General features: G+C 42.2%; 1 protein-coding gene across 2 annotated transcripts in view; it reads left to right on the forward strand.

The window, feature by feature from the left end:
* LOC128415360 (complement factor H-like) overlaps positions 1–13,566 on the forward strand; it is a 47,636-nt gene extending 34,070 nt beyond the window's left edge. Inside the window, exons 18-22 of one of the 2 annotated variants that reach the window (XM_053391465.1) lie at positions 4,022–4,198; positions 6,083–6,259; positions 8,211–8,393; positions 11,236–11,432; positions 13,035–13,566. In XM_053391465.1, coding sequence (XP_053247440.1) covers positions 4,022–4,198; positions 6,083–6,259; positions 8,211–8,393; positions 11,236–11,432; positions 13,035–13,037 — 737 coding nt within the window. In that variant the 3' untranslated portion in view covers positions 13,038–13,566. The remainder of the gene's footprint in view (positions 1–4,021; positions 4,199–6,082; positions 6,260–8,210; positions 8,394–11,235; positions 11,433–13,034) is intronic. The other variant, XM_053391463.1, reaches the window with a different exon arrangement.
* Positions 13,567–22,751: the final 9,185 nt, after the last annotated feature.

Genomic DNA, 22,751 nt, shown 5'->3' on the forward strand with positions numbered 1-22,751 from the left:
ATGTTTTGCCTGGGTAACAATTCTAAAGGTAGTTTACTTCTGGGAACAGAGCAATTCAAGCACTGGTTTGAACAGCAAGGGGCATAGTGAACAAGCAAGTACATCTCTGTAGATGTTTAGGCTCACAAATGTGATTCTGCTTAAATCCTTTACATCTCCAGTTAAAATGATCTGGGGTAGAAAGGCTTGGAATGAACTCTGGTGATACCTTGGAGAGTTCTGCTGATCAGCTTTGGCAATACAGTGCTACATCGGTTTACGAACTTAATCCGTTCTGGAAGTCCGTTCTTAAACCAAAGTGTTCTTAAACCAAGGCGTGCTTTCCCATAGAATGTAATGGAAAATGGATTAATCCGTTCCAGACGATGAAAAACAACCCCTAAAACAGCAATTTAACATGGATTTTACTATCTAATGAGACCATTGATCCATAAAATGAAGGCAATAATCAATGTACTGTACTATAAAATAAATAAGACAGTATTGTAGATGATAAAAATGTAAAAAAAAAAAATTCCTTACGTACACTGATGATAGTCATTGTTTGGATGGGGGGCTTTTATCCATTTCTGCAGTCACACAATCAACCAGTAGCTGTACTGGGTTCCACACAGTCACAAAAACGAAGGCACCAGCCACAGTCACAAAAACAAAGTCACAAGCCACAGTCACAAGTCAGTCCCATAAAATGAAGAACAAGTCACAGTCAAAAAAATGTAAAAGCCACACAAACCAAAAGGCAAAAATATAGCAAAAACAAAAGCTCCAAATGTCACCTCTGCATTGTGTGGTGCTCAGGACTCAACAGGAAGCCTCTGATTAGCAGTGGGGGACTCAATTTACAAACAGAACACACTCAACAGGAAGCGGAACATGTTCCGTTTCCAAGGCAAAGTTCATAAACCAAAACACCTGCTTCCAGGTTTGCAGCATTCTATTTCCAATTTGTTCATAAACTAAGCTGTTCTTAAATCAAGGTACCACTGTAGTGTGCTCGATCAGGCAAGAATCTGGGCTCATCCACACTGACCTTTCCTCCTGCACTTTCTAGGCAGAGCTCCAAGCTTTAAAGCTCCGTATCTGAGAGCTTTTCTGTGGATTGCTGTTTGCTCCGATTCAGCAACGAATGGGTATTTGTGGGAAAAGGCAGCTTCCGATTTATGTGAATGCTACTAGATGCAGAATGTTCTCTGACAAATCAGAGAAGTGGTCAGCCACTCCTACGCTTGGAGAAAAGAGAGCTTCTGATCAATATCACAGGTCCTTCTAGTGCAGCCTTCCTGCTGCCCTAGGATACCCTTTTATTTGTATCAGTATCTGAGCAGTCCCCGCAAGCAGTGTGTCCCATCGTACTGTACCTCCCTTATCAACCCAGGAAGAAGTGGGTCCACATCACACACATAACCTCTTTTTGGGTTGGAATCTTGCTGTGAAATCTATATAACGTTAAAAAACTGAAAACAGTAAGTTTTTAGATGAAGGCTCTTACTGCCAGCACTAGTTCCTTGCCAAGATGCATTTTGGCAAATCCTCTCTGGTGGTGTGAACACTGTTGCAAGTGATGGTGGGGGCAACAGCTCCTTCTTTGCTTCCCTCCCATGCCTCACAAACAGAGAGGACAAACAGCACTGATTACTTCAACCTACTATCATTCTCCACAGGGCAACCTCCTGACTCCTCCTCCATCTCCAATCTCAAAAGCATTAAGGAGAGGAATGTAGATCCCCGCTCTGCCATATTTTCCGCTCTATAAGACGCATCAGACCACAGGACGCACCTAGTTTTTGGAGGAGGAAAACAAGAAAAAAAAATATTCTGAATCTCAGAAGCCAGAACAGCAAGAGGGATCGCTACGCAGTGAAAGCAGCAATCCCTCTTGCTGTTCTGGCTTCTGTGATAGCTTCGCAGCCTGCATTCGCTCCATAAGACGCGCACACATTTCCCCTTACTTTTTAAGAGGGAAAAAGTGAGTCTTATACAGCAAAAAATACGGTAATTTCCAATTTGTTTTATGAAGGAATTGGGAAGTGGGGATCATGACATTGCAAGTGTGGATGAATGGAATGGATGCTTTTTTAGAACTTGGTATGTTTGGATGAATGGAATGGGTGATTGGGGGCAACATTTATTATTTTTTTGTGGATGAGGCATTTTTGCCCCACCATTAGATTGTAGGGCCTCAGAGGCTGGCTGCGTTTAAATCCTGTCCCCAGGCTTAAACTTCCCCACCCCTGATGTAAACTGTTGCTAAGTGATACATAATGTAAATTGGTTTTCTGATGGTTATATTTAGGAATTTAGTGCTGAATCCCAGGTTCTGCTGCCGTCATAATTGTAGATGTCCATTTGTCAAATTTAAATTTTGCCCTGAAGAAATAATATTGCCTAATACAATTCAATTAAAGGGCAGTGGCAACATCCAGCCAAGTTATTCAACGTAGTTATTCTTCCCACTGAAATCTATGCAACATAGAGCTTAACTTGGCCTATATTATAGCAGAACAAGTCAAGTATCTTAGAGATACAGTGGTACCTCAGGTTAAGTACTTAATTCATTCCGGAGGTCCATTCTTAACCTGAAACTGTTCTTAACCTGAAGCACCACTTTAGCTAAAGGGGCCTCCTGCTGCTGCTGCGCCGCCGGAGCCCGATTTCTGTTCTTATCCTGAAGCAAAGTTCTTAACCTGAAGCACTATTTCTGGGTTAACGGAGTCTGTAACCTGAAGCGTATGTAACCTGAAGCATATGTAACCCAAGGTACCACTGTACTTAAACTAAATGGCCTTGGGTTAAAATAACTATCTGTCTGAGGTATGGATGGATCTGTCAATTTCAGTTCTTCCAGCTTCTCATTTTTCCTGGGCTGCCCAGACAAGAAGACCCCCCTCTCAGCTTTGCTGATGTGGTTCAAAGGAAAGCAATGCAATACATTTGGCACCAGCTTGGCTGTAGCAGTTGCTGGAATGAGGTGTTCAAGGTGCCATCCAACTGTTTTAGGGACTCTGCTCTGGATTTGTGTAGAGTTTACTTCCCTTCTCCTAAAGATATCCCGCAAGGCAGTGAAGATTCAGGATCAGAGCTTTCCTTCTCCTAGATGGGCTACCTAGTTGGTGAGCCCCATCTGCCCCTCACAGCATTTGTAGAAACTGCCTTCTTAACTGTTGGACCCACTGTTGATCTTTGCATGCAGGTGTGGCAGTTAAACCAATGTTTGGCTTTAGTTAGGCATTGGACAGCAGGATTGCAGGTAAGCTTGGTCCTCCTTAACCATGATCTGTAAACATAGGCACCAACTCCTAGGGGCCGAGACATTTGGGGGTGACTTCTTTCCCTTGCACAGGGACGCGGGTGGCGCTGTGGGTTAAACCACTGAGCCTAGGGCTTGCCGATTGGAAAGTCGGCGGTTCAAATCCCCGCGATGGGGTGAGCTCCTGCTGCTCGGTCTCTGCTCCTGCCAACCTAGCAGTTCGAAAGCATGCCAAAAAGTGCAAGTAGATAAATAGGTACCACTCTGGCGGGAAGGTAAACGGCATTTCTGTGTGCTGGTCTGGTTCACCAGAAGCAGCTTAGTCATGCTGGCCACATGACCCGGAAGCTGTACACTGGCTCCCTCGGCCAGTAAAGTGAGATGAGCGCAGCAACCCCAGAGTCGTCCGCGACTGGACCTAATGGTCAGGGGTCCCTTTACCTCTTTCCCTTGCATGGCAGCCAGCTGGGGAGGATGGGGTCCACCTGCTGCTGGGGTCATGCTGCAGCCGCATTTGGCTCCACCGCTCGGCTCTCTGTGATGTTGCACATGTGACGTCAGGGCATTGCATAAGCCCCTGCAATGGTTTTGAGAACTTGGCAACTCTGTCTGTAAGCAAGGTTTGCTTGCATTAAGCTCTTGCACTCTTATCTTTGTGTTTGTTCACATTAGGTTCTGGTATTCTTTTTTTAAAAAGAATGATGGGTATCTATTATGCAGAAAGCACAATTTGTGGAGGAAAAGCTTATTTGTTGGTTTCCTCTCCCTATTTAGATGCAACATGCGGAGAGCCCCCTGCAGTTGCCAGTGCTGAAATTGTGGCGGGGACAGCAGAGGTCTACCTGCCTGACCACGAGTTGCATTATCAGTGCCATGAAGGTTTTGAAATCTCTGGATCGCCTAATGTAACATGTCAAAATAAAGAGTGGTCAGAACCACCGACATGTGTAGGTAAGACCTGGCATTGCAGGTGATGATGATGATCATATTTTTTATTATTTATACCTCACCTATCTGGCTGGATTTCCCCAGCTACTCTGGGCGGCTTACAAGATATCTAAAAACAAAATAAAAGCATTAATCCTTAAAAACTTCCCTAAACAGGGCTGTCTTCAGGTGTTTCTAAAAGTTGGATAGTTGTTTATTTCCTTGACATCTGATAGGAGGGCATTCCACAGGGCGGATGCCACTACTGAGAAGGCCCTCTGCTTGGTTCCCTGTAACCTCACATCTCGCAGTGAGGGAATTGCCACCAGGCCCTCGGAGCTGGACCTCAGTGTCCGAGCAGAACGATGGGTGTGGAGACGCTCCTTCAAGTATACTGGGTTCCTGATCTTCCTTCTGTGTGCCAAATATAAACGTGAAAAAGGATGTGGAAGAAACTGGGAAGAGATTACAAAATGTCTGATGGCCAAGGCAGATATTTTATTTCTGAGTTAAAACTGGAGGCGTGCTTTACTGTTACAGCCAAAGAAGTTTATTTTTAAAATCCTAACAAGGAGAATTATCCACCTGTGTGAGTCCCTGTTTTCCGTGTGCCCTCCTCTGAAAGCTGGCAATTTTGCCTCTGCAGTGGAAAATACTGCATGATAGAATGGTATCCCAGTGTTAAGACATGCCTCTTTCCAGTCAGCCTCAGATGGGGAAGGGCAGCAATAGAGCATGGAAACTGCCTCTCAGACTGTGCATTTTGGGCTCAAAGAAGACTTGAATTGTATAGGAGAATTTCAATATTGTAATGTACTAGCAGGGATCGAAGACGGGTTTTGTATGCACAATGCGCCACGTTCAATCACTGGCATCTCCATGTGGAGGCTAAGACAAACCACTGCCTGAACTCCTGGAGAGCCTCTATCAATCCATATGGACCAGGGATGGGGAACTTGTGCCCCCCCCCCCCAATGTTGTTGCACTTCCCATCATCTCTGACCATCAATCTTGCTGGCTGGGGATGATGGGAGATGTAGTCCAACAACCTCTGGAGGGCCACAGGATCCCTGACACAGATAAAATTGATCTAGGTGGACCTCAGTGCTTTTTGTGTTCCAGGCAGCAGGGAAGAAGAGTTGCCATATGCACCTTCACTTACCCTTAAATGACCCAATACAGCTGCCATTTTCAGGGACTTTTCTTCCTGGACTCATTTATAAAAGTGTAGTGTAGGTGGTTTTCCACAAGGCAAGACACAGTGATAACAACAAGAACCTTTATTGCACTAACAGAACTGGACAACAGGGGCAAAGGAACTGCTTATGTACATTTCTGAAGGCCTGGGCCTCTCCCACTCCCAACGTGATTGGCTGCCTAAACTTCCAAGCTGTGAATTATGACTCAGAGTTTAAGGGCCAATGGCAGAGGCCTAAATCCTGAAATGTTCTGTGATTGGATGTCATGTATCGAATCAGAACATAGGGGCTCAGAATTCTTAGTCCAGACTCAAGCTCAGGTAAACACAGACCACTGAATACATAACAGAAAGCACACACTTTTGACCTCTAACTTTTATAGCTAAGAATGACAGCACTGGGGTTGCAAATAGCAGGCTTGAGGTTGCAACCCCACAAGCATGTGCTCTTTTCTCAGCTTCCTCCAGTGCAAGTTTATTCTGAGTCGAACAGGGCTCTTTCCTAAGTCCATGTGTTTATGGTTACAGCTGGGTAGATAGGAGCCTATACCCTCGATGGGGGTTGGAGACCAGCAATTCTCACAGTTAGGACAGTATCCTCTCTTATGACATCTTTTGTCCACTCTCAGAATGTTGGAACAAACTGGTAGGTGCTGTTTTGTGGGAACAGAATGCATTTTCAAGGACTGAAGTTTTCTCTATCATTTCAGATGTAACATGCCCTCCCCCACCCCGGGTTTCTAATGGTCAGATTACGACTGCTCTCAAGGAAAGGTACTTGCCTCTTGAGAAGGTGCGCTATCGCTGTCTCCAAAGATACAGCCTTTTTGGAGCTTTTACAGTAAAGTGTGTGAACAAAGAATGGACAGCATCACCAAGATGCATAGGTATTTGGTGTCCAATTTTTTTAATAGTCTAAAAGAGAGGAATATAACATTCTTCCTTTAAAAAAAATAAAGTTGTATGTTAAATTTTGCACTGTGCGGATTCTTGCATAGTCTTGGACTGCCATTTATTATTTACCTTCTGCTAATCTCTGGGCTATGAGGAATATACCAGAGGGAGTCAAGACTGAAGTGTATACTATGGGAAAACCAACAAGCTTCATCTAGAATGGGCCTGATGGAGATTCCTATGGGATCACTCAATAGTTGGAGGTGGTAGTTTTCCTTCATTGACCAATCATCACGATTGTGATTGGGAAGAAATCCATGCAGACCAAATTGGCCTTCCACAGCACAAGGTGGCTAGCGATGCTTATTTAAATCAATTTGAGCTATTTGCGATGTAATCATCTGTTTGTGGCACATGTTGATCTGCCGATCTGTTTCCAGTCTCCCTCCCAGATGACTGTGATCCATAGCAAAGGATAGACTAGAAGTATTTTTGTCTCTTCCAGCACTAGTAGCCAGTGTCCCTTGAGCTGTAATAAGTACAGAAGAACTGAGATATCTCAACCTTTCTATAATAAATTCAAGTAGAATTTATAGTACTTGATGCATTCTCAAGACACACACGTGCCCTCTTGTTCTCTAGGAAATTGTTGAGTCAATTGTTCAGCTGGATTACTCAGCTCTAGATGACTGGGAGCTGCCTGTGTACCTTGAAGTATGCCATTTGAGGTGGTGAGGGTTGTGTTGTTATATGTGTTGTGGATCATTTAGACATTCGTTCCACCATTTGGCTAACCCTTATAACCTCATAAGTAAGAATAACATTATGGTTTTTTACACCATCAATGCATAAGGTGCTTTAAAGCATAAGAGTGGGGGTGGAGGGGAGACCATGCAGAAAAATAAGAACAGGTCCGTTCCTGAAAGAGCTTACAAACTGAACTTTAGTAGACTGGAGAGGTAGGAACATAAACACAATACTGGATGGGACTAAAGATTCATCTACTGTGCTTTGCACAGTACCTAACAGGATGGCTTTGGGAAACCCACATGGAGGACAAAATCTGGACGGGGACAAGGCAAGAAAGAGAGAGGTGAATAGGTCATATTCAAATATGTCTGCCCAAAATGATGAGGTGCACCCTGCCTCATCCCATCCCACTTCAGACATTGCTAAGCAGAAAGCCAAACGCTTCATGGCAAAGGCGGTTTTAGAACCAGTGGAATGACCCCCATTCAACTGCAGCAAACTTAGTGCTTCAAGATGTTGATGGACTGTAACTCCCCTGACCATTCGCCATTCTGGGACTGATTGGAGTTGTAGTCCAGCAACATCTAGATAGCATCACACTGGCTACCCCCAAGTTGCATGTTTGGGGCAGGAGTTCCAGACATCGCAGGCAGAAAGGAGGAAACTAACAGAGGTGTTTATGAAAACACAAGACCTTCAGGAACCAGCATTTTATAAACTTCTATGCTTCTGCGGAATCAATTTTTACAAATAGACACTTGCAAGATACTGAAAGAGATTTTCAAAAACAGCAGAATATGATAAATTTTGATAGTGAAGAGCTGAGCAAAATTCAGAGGACAGCCGGCTCCTCCCCGCCAATGAGATCCCATCCATGTCAAAATAGGTTCTAGTTGTTTTAATGATTGGTCTGTTTGACCAACTAAGGAGGTGCTGATGGAATGTCAGCCACACTTGAAGAGACATTAGAAAGACAATTTGTTCACTGATTATTTCACCCAGCAGATATACATAGCTCAATAAAACGTATATTAAAACTTTTCTTCCTTTTTAAATTAAATCTTTGCGTGATACTTTTCTTTTTTCCTGATGTAGATGCTGAATTATAGAAATGCTTGTGTGCGCAGCCATATGTGTAATCCTAGTAAGTGCCATGTAATAGATTCCTTTTTCTGTTTCAATGCATCATCACAGATGCTGCAGGAAAATGTGGTCCTCCACCTCCTATTGAAAATGGAGACTTTCTGGGCAGATCAACTTCGGAATATATGCCAGGGGCATATGTACGGTATAAGTGCCAAGCTCTATACAATATGCAAGGAGATGAATATGTACAATGTGTCAACGGGCATTGGACAGATACACCAACATGCATAGGTACAGGAAATTTCTCTAAATCTTTGCTTTTTCTGTTCTATTGAAGGATATTCAATAAATTCAAAAACCTGTGACCTAGTGGCACCAGTGTGGTGCCAGCAGTTGGCAGTGTTTTATATGTGTTTTTGCTTTACTACACACTTTTAGTTACCCTCCATCCCAGCTCCTCCCATGAACTACAGGTAGTTCTCTCATGAAGCAAAGTGAGCCACCCACCAAACTCTGGATGCCTTTACTAATAATAATAGGCAGCCATGTGGTCTAACAGTCCCCCAGAATGCACAAGCTCTTTCCCTTTGCAAGGTTTTCCTCTCAGACACTGACTTTCCACTTTCCTCGCATCCATGAATTCAAATTCCCCTCAATGCCTCTCCCTGCAAACAGCTAGGACATCAACAAACTATTAGATGGGCCTCAAGGTTAATCATATCTATAACAAGCCTTCAAACTTCACGTTGTACAGTGGTACCTCTGGTTACGTACTTAATTCGTTCCGGAGGTTCGTTCTTAACCTGAAACTGTTCTTAACCTGAAGCACCACTTTAGCTAATGGGGTCTCCCGCTGCTGCTGCGCCGCCACAGCGCGATTTCTGTTCTCATCCTGAAGCAAAGTTCTTAACCCAAGGTACTATTTCTGGGTTAGCGGAGTCTGTAACCTGAAGCATCTGTAACCTAAAGCGTCTGTAACCTGAGGTACCACTGTATACCCATGTGGTCTGCAGGAAAGTATCTCCTGCAAGAGTGTGTGATTGGAACTGAGTACTTATAAACTTCTGTAGTACAGTGGTACCTCAGGTTAAGAACTTAATTCGTTCTGGAGGTCCGTTCTAAACCTGAAACTGTTCTTAACCTGAGGTACCACTTTAGCTAATGGGGCCTCCCGCTGTCGCCGCACGATTTCTGTTCTCATCCTGAAGCAAAGTTCTTAACCCGAGGTACTATTTCTGAGTTAGCGTAGTCTGTAACCTGAAGCGTATGTAACCCAAGGTACCACTGTAATGTTTTGGACAAAAATCAATAGTTTAAGAAGAACATTAACAATAACCACTTGTGGATACCATATTGTTCTTTACCCTAGATAAGGAGAAGGGACAGGAGATATCTTAAGGTTGTTGCCTCTTCTGACAAAATTTGGGCTGTCATTATTGTTATGTATTGAAGTGCTCACCCTGGCCACCAGGGTTATTGTGTATATAGTTTTCACTCAGGTCCACGTCAGTTAATTTAGGCGGGAAACCCTGGGGTGTTGTTGTTAGAATGTTGACAGCCGGCTGAGCTGTTCAGTTCAGTTCAGTTCCAGCTTACTATAAAGAACCACTTGGAGAAATCTCTGTGTCGTCTGCTTTGTCAACCCACTACTTAATAATTACTGGCAACCCTCACATCTTGTTCTGCTGTTACTGAATGCCCTGATAGGCCACAATAAAACATTCCTCCATGACTTGATCGGGGATGAGGGGGCTGACCTGCTATCTTCCTCTCCAGGAAGCCAATCCACCTGGGAGCCAGGGTTGAGTTGTTCCTGCTGTTGGGCCAGAGACAAAAAACAGGGGTCCTGTTGGTGTACTGTTTGATCTGATGTTCACCAGCCTCTCTGTTTAAGCTAGTGGAGATGATCTGGGGAGATGTACTGGAGAATCCCCAAGCACTTCATAGAATCATAGAGTTGAAAGGGACCCCAAGGGTCATCTAGTCTAAGCCCCTGCAATGCAGGAATCTCAGCTAAAGCATCCATGGCAGATGGCCATCCAACCTCTGCTTAAAAACCTCAAGGAAGCAGAGTCCACAACCTCCCAAGGGAGGTGGAACAGCTCTTACTGTCAGAAAGTTTTTTTCTGGTGTTTAGTCAGAATCTCCTTTCTTGTAACTTGAAGCCATTGGTTTGAGCAGGAAAAAAAAGCTTGTTCCATCTCCCACGTAACAGCCCTTGTGATATTTGTGCTTGGAGACTTTATTTACATGCTGAGGCTGCATAGTCTAGACTGACTCAAGGACCTCATAGCTGCCACGACAACAGCAGGGGTCTATCAGTTCAATGTGGGCCCGACTTATGTCATACCTTCAATTTGACCTTTGTCCTAAAGCAGATTGTGAATGTCCCATTGGTGGGAGCGGTTGTCACAGGTGGATTATGTCCTGGTGAAGTTGACTTTGTGGTAGCAGGTTTTCCCTGCAGTGGGGAGTAGGGGATCATTGGGATGGTCTGCCCATGGAAACCTATAGAACATGAGAGATTCCCTTTGCTCTGGGGGATTTCCCTACCAATGCTGTGAAGCCCCTAGTTTCACTATGGAATGATGTAACAATGGAAGGACTGTCAATAAAATCACTATCAAGTGCCCTTTCTCTCATCCCACTGAAAAGGTCATGTTGGAATAAAAAGTGCTGAGGTCTTCTTGAATAACTTGGTAAACCACATACTGGTATATAATGTATAATAATATTGGTATTAGACCCCAATTCAGAAAGCGCCGAATTAAATGTGGACTGCTGCTGATGCATTCTTCATGTTGGCTGATTCTCAACTCAGAAAATCTAAAGCTTGTGACTCCCAATTGGTTTTAATGGGGAAAATATTCAAATTGCTATTTCTTTATTCATTTGACAGAAGTCAATGAACTTTTAGGTACAGTAGGCCCCAAGCTTTACTTATTTTTCCTCAGAGGAGACCCACTGATGGGATCACATTATCAATCTCAATTTATTTCAGTGGGTTTGACTGAGTATGACTAACTTTGGACACAATCCAAAGGGTTGCTGTTTTTGTTTTTTTGTTTTGGTCAAGTGAATTCATTGTTGTCAAATTAATCTCTTAGATGATATGATTTGTGCCTTTCTACAGTTCCTTGTACAGCAACCGAAGAAGATATGAATCAAAACAATATACGGCTGAAGTGGCAATACGCTAATAAAATCTATTCCGCATCTGGAGACGTGACAGAGTTTGACTGCAAAAGGGGCTTTCAGAAAGATCCATCCTCGCCTCCCTTCAGAGCCCAATGTAGAGAGGGCAAGTTGGACTACCCAAGATGTATACCTGTAGGTACATTGCAGTTAAAGCATAATAACAGAAAATTCAACACACATCGTTGTGATTTTTGTTAAACTATAGAAAGCAATGTGCATTACAAAATAAATGTCTTTGAAATTTTGTTGGTCTACAGCAGATTTTTGATTTTTTCCCCCATCTATACCCGTTTTTCTCATCTCCTCTCAGAGTTACTCTTCTTTGTTGTTCATCATCTCTTATTTTCTCCTCTCAACTTCCCTTTCTTTCACTGTTTTCTCCTTTCTCTCTCAAAGTCCTAGACAGAATTAAAATGAGAAAAAAGTAGTTCTGCTGCCACAAGTAAAGCCCAAATTAAGCCATGACACAATCCACCTTTGGGTATAAAATGCCACAAGCGTGTTAGCGCTTCCTTACTCAGCCTTTAGAATAAATTCACCAGGACCATTTAAACTTCAGTGCTCCTAAGCATCAGAATCGTCACATTGTGGAGTAAGCATCTCTTGTTGCTCTTTCACTCTGAATGAATGGATTCATAATATTCCCCAGGATAGTTCCATAATTCACACACACACACCCCAAAAAATCTCAGCTGGTATCATAAATACAGCAGCAGTGTGGTGTAGTAGTTTAGAGCAGTAGACTCATAATCTGGTGAACCGGGTTCGCGTCTCCGCTCCTCCACATGCAGCTGCTGGGTGACCTTGGGCTAGTCACACTTCTCTGAAGTCTCTCAGCCTCAATCACCTCACAGAGTGTTTGTTGTGGGGGAGGAAGGGAAAAGGAGATTGTTAGCCGCTTTGAGACTCCTTCAGGTAGTGATAAAGTGAGATATCAAATCCAAACTACAACTTCTCCTCCTCCTCCTCCTCCTCTTCTTCTTCTTCTTCTTTACCGTGCAACACTGAGTCTGTATTAGCACCTGATTTCTGACTGGTTTTTCAAGTCCCCGTGACAGGGTGAGCTCCCATTGCTCGGTCCCTGCTCCTGCCAATCTAGCAGTTTGAAAGCACGTCAAAGTGCAAGTAGATAAATAGGTACCGCTCCAGTGGGAAGGTAAATGACGTTTCCATGCGCTGCTCTGGTTCGCCAGAAGTGGCTTAGTCATGCTGGCCACATGACCCAGAAAAACTGTCTGCAGACAAACACCAGCTCCCTCGGCCTATAGAACAAGATGAGCACTGCAACCCCAGAGTCATCCATGACTGGACTTAACTGTCAGGGGTCCTTTACCTTTTTTTTAAACTTGGGTTGAGTCCAACCCTTTAAATTGGTGTTAAAGTTTATCTATCAATATCAGAAATGTTTGCCTAACAAGGCATATTTTGTACATGTGGAATGTGATTTTTAATGCCATCACTCATGGAAAATGATGTTTGACCTTTTATTGTAACACAGATAATTTGGAAAGTAATAATGGCAGCAATGATTGTGCAATGGGGTTATCAGTGTCTGTTGAGTGACTCTAGACAAAAAAAATTGAAACCATCTTATAATTATTACATAGTGTTACTTGCAGAGGGAACCAGTCTAATATAATAAATTAATCAAATACTTTTAGTAGGTATCTACACAAAGGATAATTATGTATGTATGTAACCTTACATTTTCATTGCTTTCTTTCTATTTAACAGTGACAACAAAAGTAATTGGAAGAAGCATACAGAAGACATTTTTAACCAGCACCTGATCTTCAAAATTCATTGATGATTTATTTTTAATATTATCAAATCAAGCTACTTCTTCACAAACACCAATAGATTTCCCCATGGATCATATGCAGCTGCTCACAAAGGATCATGGACCTAAAATTGGAAGACTACTTCCTTGAAGACACACTTGTAACATTTAAGGATTGATGCAATGAGTATAGATGTAGGCCTGGTTCACTTACAATAAATTCTACTTTAAAGCATCGTGGAAAATGTTACAGGAAGGAAAGAAATACACCAGGAGACAATAACCCAAGAGTTTTGTATAAACATTTCCAGCTCTGGACTTTTGAATTCTCAGTGAGGCCTAGCAGCTGTAAATAATACACTAGTTGTGTAAAACTGCAGTGAATTTTTGTAAGCTTGTAGGGCTATTATGTTCATTAAAAAATAAAAATAAAAGCACGTGTTTTAAAAAAATTATGTCCTTTGTTAGTATATAATAAAAACGCATAGCATACAAATTATTGTTTTTTAATGTTCTAGTAGCAAGCTTACATACCTTTGGGAGGAAACCCCATTGAGTACATTGAAACTTACTTCAGGGTTAACGTTTATAGGATTGTAGTATTACAGAGGCGGATTTAGATCAGTGTGACTGGTTCTGCTGTACTGGGCACTGAGCCTGGGGCATCACAGGGCATCGCAACTATGACATGGTGAATTGAACAGAACAGAAGGGGGGGGGTTGCTGAATTTGGGCCCCACATAGGACACTGCTGAAATCTGAAAGACCAAATTATGTCCCTGACTATTACCATTGCTTTTGAATATGCTCAGACAAGTGTATTGACCCTTTGGCATATTAACAGCCCCACAGATGAGATATGTGGCTGCATTGGTGGCTACTGGAATTTGGGAGTAATGATCTGTTCCTTATGTCCTTAAATCCCAATATTAACAAACCATGAAAGTATCTGTCAGATCAGCCTTTCTAGTCCTGTTTTCCATGGTAAGCAATCATATACCTCTGGTACGCCCATAATGCAATAACATTATCTTGTGCATGTTCCCTAACTAGGGATAGATTTTGTTTCTTTTGCTTCTCTGTTTCCCAGTCTTAAGTCCTCTTGCTCCCTTTATATATTTTGCTGTTTTATAAATGAATAATAAATAATAATCAAAATGAAAACAACAACCCAATAACCCGCCCCCAAAAAACCCCACATTTTAAAAGGGTATAGGACAGTGGTGGCGAACCTTTTGGAGACAGAGTGCCCAAACTGCAACCCAAAACCCACTCATTTATCGCAAAGTGCCAACACAGCAATTTAACATGACAAACCTAGACAGCATCTTAAAAAGCAGAGACATCAGCTTGCCGACAAAGGTCCGTATAGTTAAAGCTATGGTTTTCCCAGTAGTGATGTATGGAAGTGAGAGCTGGACCATAAAGAAGGCTGATCGCCGAAGAATTGATGCTTTTCAATTATAGTGCTGGAGGAGACTTTTGAGAGTACCATGGACTGCAAGAAGATCAAACCTATCCATTCTGAAGGAAACCATTCCTGAGTGCTCATTGGAAGGACAGATCCTGAAGCCGAGGCTCCAATACTTTGGGCATCTCATGAGAAGAGAAGACTCCCTGGAAAAGACCCTGATATTGGGAAAGATGGAGGGCACAAGGAGAAGGGGACGACAGAGGATGAGATGGTTGGACAGTGTTCTCGAAGCTACTAACATGAGTCTGACCAAACTGCGAGAGGCAGTGGAAGACAGAAGTGCCTGGCGTGCTCTGGTCCAGGGGGTCACGAAGAGTCGGACAAGACTAAATGACTAAACAACAATATTTAATAAAATGTTAAAAATGAGCCTTTGGGGGGGGCTGCCCTGTGTTGTTGAGCTTTTGGGGGTCATTGCCCAGAAATTTGGGGGGGGATGCAAAGACTTGCAGAGCTTTTGTGGGGGCTTGGATCAATGTTGTTTTTTGGGGGGGCGGAACACTCACATCCATTACAAATACTTCCTGTAGCACACGGAGCAGACCCAACACATAGTCGCAACAATCACAGGCAGCAACCAATCACACGAACTACAGCCGCTGACTATCTCCTGCTCACTGCAAAAAATCCCACCAATCGCTGGGGGGGGGGAGGCAGGAAAACACCTGCTTGGCGGCCAATAAACTGTCTATAAGCTGCTGTGGGAGCCGCGCACTTGAGGGATCGGTTTACGCACGAGGAAATGTGGGGGGAAGTGGCTGCCCAATTTGAAAACCTAAACAACAGCACTGCTGGCACAATGACTCATGCCATAGGTTTGCCACCACTAGTATAGGATATCAGTCCTTGTCCACACCATTTCACATTTTTTGAAAATGAAAAAAACTGTTCATGCTAAACAAACCATTTTGCATCCAAAATTTGCCAGTGTATTTCAAGTCTCCTTTTTCCTAATAATGAACTTGGTGACCCTGTGCCTATCAGTTTGGCAGAGGAATGTTGATCACCCATAGACAGAAGAATGACTACAGCTCATTTCATACATTCCAAAGCCACTTTTCACTCACACAAGTCACAAAGCATCTTACAAACAATAAATAACAATAACAGAATGGAACATCAAAATTACAACTTAAAACAGATAAAATAATTAACAAACCATCAGTAAAACAGTAAAACAATTAAAAACCATCAGTGAAACAAGGTCACGGATTTCGCCAAAATCCCAAAAGTGTGCGATTCACTCAAAAATGATGCCAAAAACCTGCAAATTGCCCCCTGCAAGGCTTTTTGGTGCAAACGCCGCATTTCCAGGTAAGCTGAAAAATGAGCCCACGGCGCCCAGAACGAGGGGTCACGGTCTTCGCCAAAATACTGACATTTTTCCACAGGTTAAAGTACTGAGGGCTGATTTTTTTGGTATATGATAAAACGTGATTTTTGCATCACCAAACCATTCAGGGGAGCATGTGCAACAGTTTGGCACCATATTTGAGTGAATTTGATAATGTCAGATTTTTGAAATTGTGACCCCAGCGGGTTAAGGGTTTTTTCAAAAAAATGTTTTTCCGAATGTGAAAGCGTTGAGGGCATATTTCATGGCCTATGATAAAAACCGTTCTGTTTCCACTGCCACACCTCTCAGGGGAGAATTTAAAACCGTTTGGTACCATTTTTGACTGAATGGGGTAACGTCAGGTTCTTGCTGAAATTGTTTGGGATTTTTTTTAAAAAAATAAATTTCCGCAGCGTGAGGCATTGAGGCCTGATTTCTAAGCCTAGCATAAAAAACTTTTTATTCCCCCCGCCAAACCTTTCAGGGGAGCGTTTTCAACAGTTTGGCACCATTTTTGAGTGAATTGGATGATGTCACAATTTTGGTGAAATTCTGACTCCGCGGGTTAAGGATTTTTGCAAAAAAAGATTGGCAGCAGCTTAAGGCGTCAAGTCCTGATTTCTAAGCCTAGCATAAAAACCCTTCTGTTTCCAAATCCAAAGCTTTCAGGGGAGCATTGCAACAGTCTGGCAGGATTTTTGAGTGAATTGGATAATGTCAGAATTTTAGTGAAATTCTGACCCCCGATTAGGGATTTTTCCCCAAAAATATTTTCTGCAGGTGAAGTAATCGACACTTGATTAATTAGCCTAGCATAAAAGCCGTTCAGTTTCCCCCGCCAAACCTTTCAGGGGAGCAGTTTCAACAGTTTGGCACAATTTTTGAGTTATTTGGATGACGTCAGTATTTTTGGGGAAATTCTCACCCTGCGGGTTAAGGATTTTTTCAATAAAAGATTTTCAGCAGCATCCGGAGTTGAGGCCTGATTTCTTAGGGATTTAGGTTAGGGATTTTTGCAAAAAAAGATTGGCAGCAGCTTAAGGCGTCAAGTCCTGATTTCTAAGCCTAGGATAAAAACCCTTCTGTTTTCACCGCCAAACCTTTCAGGGGAGCGTTTGGAACAGTATGGCACCATTTTTGAGTGAATTGCATAACGTCAGATTTTTTGTGAAATTTCGGGGTCACAATTTCAGCAAAAATCTGCCGTTCTACAATTCACTCAAAAATGGTGCCAAACGGTTGCAAATACTGCCCTGAAAGGTTTGGCGGTCGAAACAGAAGTCGTTTTATCACAGGACAAGAAATGAGCCCTCCACAACTAAAGCTTCGGAAAAACTTTTTTTTGGAAAAAACCCTACAATTTTAGTAAAAATCTGACGTTCCGCAATTCACTCAAAAAATGGGGCCCAGCTGTTGCAAATGGTCCCCTGAAAAGTTTTTCGATGGAAACAGGTTTTTATCATTGGGGAAAAAATTAGCCCTCGACGACTGAACTTGCGGAAAACTTTTTTTGAATAAATCCCTAATTCACAATTTCAGCAAAAACCTGACGTTCTGCAATTCACTCAAAAATGGGGCCCAGCTGCTGCAAATGCTCCCGTGAAGGGTTTTCGGTGGGAAAAGATGGGTTTTTATCATCGGAAAAAGAATTAGCCCTCAACAACTGAACTTGCGGAAAAGCGATTTTTTGAAAAAATCCCTAAGCCGCGCGGTCACAATTTCAGCAAAAATCTGACGTTCTGCAATTCACTCAAAAATCGTGCACAGCTGTTACAAGTGGTCCCCTGAAAGGCTTTTTGGTGGAAACTGAAGGGCTTTTATCATCAGAAAAAGAATTAGCCCTCAACAACTGAACTTGCGGAATTTTTTTTTTAAAAAAAATCCCTAAGCCGTGGGGCCGCAATTTCAGCTAAAATCTGACGTACTGCTATTCACTCAAAAATGGTGCCCAGTTGTTGCAAATGGTCCCCTGAAAGCTTTTTCGGTGGAAACAGAGGGGTTTTTATCATCAGAAAAAGAATTAGCCCTCGACGACTGAACATGCAGAAAACAGCAAAAATCTGATGTTCTGCAATTCACTCAAAAATAGGATCCAGCTGTTGGAAATACTCCCCTGTAAGGTTTTTCGGTGGAAACAGAAGGCTTTTTATCATCGGAAAAAGAATTAGCCCTCGACGACTGAACTTGCGGAAAACATTTTTTTGAAAAAAATCCCTTAAGTGCGCAGTCACAATTTCAGAAAAATCTGACGTTCTGCAATTCAATCAAAAATGGTGCCAAACTCTTGCAAATGCTCCCCTGAGAGGTTTTTCGGTGGAAACAGAAGGGTTTTTATCATGGGGAAAAGAATTAGCCCACGACAACTGTACTTGCAAAAAAAATAAAAAATTTAAATCCCTAAGCCGTTAGTTAGCCCTAAGTGTTAGGTTGTGGGTGAACATAGTAGACGACACAGCGATTTCTCCAGAGCAGCTCTTTATTTGTAAGCTGGACAGAACTGAACAGCAAACAGCTCAGCGGGCCTGCTTTTATAGGCAGCCAGCTGTCAACATTGTAGCAACAACAACCCAGGCTTTCCCGCCTAACGTGGACCTGAGTGAAAACTATCTACAGTATCCCCCTGCTGGCCCCGGGTGAGAACTTCAGTATATAACACCCCTCCCCACCGAGATAAGGCGTTAGTTACAATCGTAATGGATTCCTTATATACAGCACTACACGTAATGGTTCAATTAGGCACAAAAGCATATCGGTTACATTTCCCATACTAAGACCAACAGTGATACATGTCCAACAACATAGTCCTTTAAATAAATTTCAGCAAAATCTGACGTTCTGCAATTCAATCAAAAATGGGGAATTTTGTTTTTTAAAAAATCCCTAAGCCGCACGGTCACAATTTCAGCAGAAATCTGACGTTCTGGAGACTTCCGGTCGGCGCCAGCGTTCAATGGCGGTCTCCTGCTGAGCTCCGCTCAGGGAGACTACTCCGTGAGTTCGGGTCTGACCGCTACGGCGAAGCGGGGACCCCTAAAATCACAGGCGCGGAAGCCTGTGAACAAGGAGACTCGGTGGGCACCTGAAGCGCCCCCCGTTACTGTAAAGGAGCCTTTTTAAAGGCTCCGGAGCGGCAGCGGGTGAGAGCGCGGTGCTGAGAGTCGCTACCCAGCTTGCGGAGTGAAGCCGCGTCGCCATAACGGAGAGCGCCGATTCCTTCCTGGCATTCGGATTTGGATTTACAATTACCCGTGAGTAAGATTGGGAAATCTCCGGGATTTAAAGGGAAAGAATTGAAAATTTGGCTGAAAACGGGAAAGAGCTAAAATAAGGAAGTCTGCCTTTCCCGGACTGCATGACAGCTAAAGCAACGATATATAAGCTGCAATTTGACGGAAGACAGCTCTATTTTGATTCAACCTAGGCATTGAACCTGAACCTCCCCCCTTAGCAGCAGGAGCGGGGGGGATGAACTTGAACTAGTATTACCTGCTGGAAAGAGGTGAAAGGAAAAATTACTCCGCTGTTTTAAACCCTTGGGAAAGGACTGCTTTAAAAAAAGGATTAAGTCACCGGGACTGGGAACTGTCACTTGAGATTGGATACAAAGTTGGTGCACTGCAAGTTGGATATAAAGTAGAGACTTTATTTGCTACTGTTGGAGGCTGAGGATATAAAATTACAGTTCTCTTATTGGAAAGTTACCAGAAAAGTTGTGGCCATTTTTGTTTCCTCTTTCTTTGTTTCCCTGTATCGTGAACTGTGAACTGCTCCCTCTAGAGGGTTGAGGAAAAATCTAACAGTGTGAAGAATAAGTCAGTGGAGCTTTCCATCTGAAACAATTCCTGTGGGAACGACCTTGGGACATGAGAGGCCAAGAGGATGAGATAAAAACAAGAGCAAAAACAAAAATTGCACAAAGGAGAAGGGGTTCTATATCAGGCTTAGCCCTTGCAGGTGTAGAAGGGCAGGAAAAAGGGATGGATACAGTGACACAAGCACTATTAAAAATTAATGAATCATTAGAGGCCTTGACCAAGCAAGGTACAGAAAACTCTAAACAATTAACAGAGTTATCAGAGAAGCTTGATTTGAATACTAAAAGTGTTGCATCTAATACAGAGACTATAAATAAATTAATTGAAGAAAATGTTGTAATTCGTAAGACTGCCGAAGAGGCAAAAATTATAGCTGAATCGACGCAGGTAAAGCTAGAACCTGTTTGTAAAAAGCTAGAGGAGCATGAGGCGGCCCTGTCCCTAATAGATCTTCAGAGAAAGGAGAGGAACTTGAGATTAAGGGCCGTTCCAGAAAGTGAGGAGGACAATTTGGCAGAGTTCCTCACAAAAGAATTTGTGGACTTTTGGCAAGCGAACTTGAAAGAAGAGGAATTCAAGATAGTTACGGCCTTCAGACTGGGTAGAAGACAGAATAAAAAGAAAGCAAGAGACTGCCTGATAACTTTGAGATCTAAGGAGGAGAGAGATAAAATATTGAATTTACAATATCAAAGATCTCTGGAGATTGAAGACTCCTTTGTGCAGATTTATAAGGATATTCCTAAATATATCTTGGAAGTGAGAACCTACTACAGGGATTTGACTACCCTGTTGATGAAGAATAACATAATATACAGATGGGAGTACCCACAAGGCCTGTCTTTTAACTACAAAGGGAAAAAAATTAAAATAAAAACAGTGCAAGATAAAGAACAGTTTTTGGAAAAAAATCAAGAGGACCTCGTGAAGGGAGTGGTGGACCTGACTACTGAGGCAAAGGATTTAGCGGATATATCGAACTTGACATTTGGACTTCAGACCCCAACAAAGGAAGAACAATTGCTGGGGGCAGTTGGAGGAGCAACAAAGTAAACAACAATATGGCTCTACAATTTTTAAGTTGGAATTGTAACGGTTTGAACGTTCCCAGAAAAAGACGTGAGGTTTTCCATATTTTAAAAAAAGAACAATTGGACTTGATTTGTTTGCAAGAAACCCACGTGACTAGAACACATAGAAGATTACTTGTTAACAAAAGACTGGGACAGGAATTTATTTCATCAGATAAAGTGAAAAAAAGAGGAGTGGTGATTTATGCTAAGGAAAAATTGGCCCCTAAGTTGATGTTTAAAGACGAACAAGGGAGATACCTGGCAATTGAAATACAAGTCCAGGGAGAAAAATTGTTGATAATTGGGATCTACGCTCCGAATGAAGGGAAGTCAGAGTTCTTTAAGAAACTACATGAGACATTAATGGACTATATGGATTACAATATAATTATGTTGGGAGACATGAATGGAGTGGTCTCTACAAATATGGACAAAGCACTAAGACAGGTGGTCTCCAAGGATGGGAGACTACCTAAGACTTTTTTTGAAATGACAGATAACATGGACTTGATTGACATTTGGAGAACAAGAAACCCTTTGGAGAGAGAGGGAACTTTTTTCTCTGAAGCAAAAATGACCTGGACCAGAATCGACCAAATTTGGGTAACTAGTGGAATGGCATCTAAGATAAAGAAAGTGGAAATCTGCCCAAAGACTTGCTCCGACCATAACGCCGTAAAGATGGAAATGAACACAACAACAGCTGGCTCCTTCAGATGGAGGATGAATGACTCCCTATTTAGAGATGAAGAGGTGTACAGAAAGGCCCAGAAATCTATTAAGGACTACTTTGAGATAAATCTGAAAACAGAGGTGGAAAAAAGAATAATTTGGGACGCAAGTAAAGCTGTTATGAGAGGATTCCTGATACAGCAGAATACCTTGAAAAAGAAGAGGCAGAATGAAAAGAAAAATAAAATTTTGGAAAAAATAAAAGAAGGTGAAAAGAAATTGAGATCAAAGCCAAAGTCTCATGAAATTTTAAGAGAAATAAAGTACTACCAGAGACAGTATATGGAATTGATGAACCAGGAGATAGAATGGAAAATAAAGCAAATGAGACAAAAGACATTTGAATCGGCAGATAAATGTGGGAAACTTCTGGCATGGCAATTGAAGAAGAGACAAAAGTTGAACACGGTTACAAGCTTAGAGGTTGAAGGAAAAAACATTTTTAGGCCAAATGAGATTAGAAACTGTTTTCAGAGTTATTTCAGGAAACTTTATGCACAAGGGCCGGTGGAGGAAAAAGAGATGGAAGATTTCCTTAAAAAGTATGGATTACAAAAAATATCTGATCAAAGTAGAATGATTTTGAACCAGAAAATAACCGAGCAAGAAATAGAGGGAGCCATTCAAAACATGAAACTGGGAAAATCTCCAGGACCAGATGGCCTGACTTCCAGATATTACAAAGCTTTGAAAGATTGGCTGATTCAACCGTTTAAGGAAGTCTGTAATGAAATTTTAGAGGGGAAGAAGGCACCTGAATCGTGGAAAGAAGCATATATTACACTTATAGCAAAATCTGAAACTGAAAAGAACCAGATTAAGAACTACCGCCCTATATCATTGCTTAATGTGGATTACAAAATTTTTGCAGACATTTTGGCAAAAAGACTGAAGAGGGTTTTGGTGGGTGAGATTCATAAAGACCAGGCTGGCTTTCTCCCGGGAAGACACTTATCTGATAATGTGAGAAATATAATAGACATTATGGAGTTACTTGAGAATAATATTAATACCAAGGCAGTATTAATATTTGTGGACGCTGAGAAAGCCTTTGACAACATTTCTTGGAGTTTTATGAAAAAGAATCTCAAAGGAATGGGGGTAGGCCAAGGTTTTGAGAATGGTATAGGTGCAATTTATTCTGAACAAAAAGCAAAACTAATTGTAAATAACATGGTTACTGAAGAAATTGCTATTGAAAAAGGGACACGACAGGGGTGCCCAATATCCCCACTACTTTT

The sequence above is a fragment of the Podarcis raffonei genome, chromosome 6 (assembly GCF_027172205.1).
Source record: "Podarcis raffonei isolate rPodRaf1 chromosome 6, rPodRaf1.pri, whole genome shotgun sequence".
Lineage (NCBI taxonomy): Eukaryota > Metazoa > Chordata > Lepidosauria > Squamata > Lacertidae > Podarcis > Podarcis raffonei.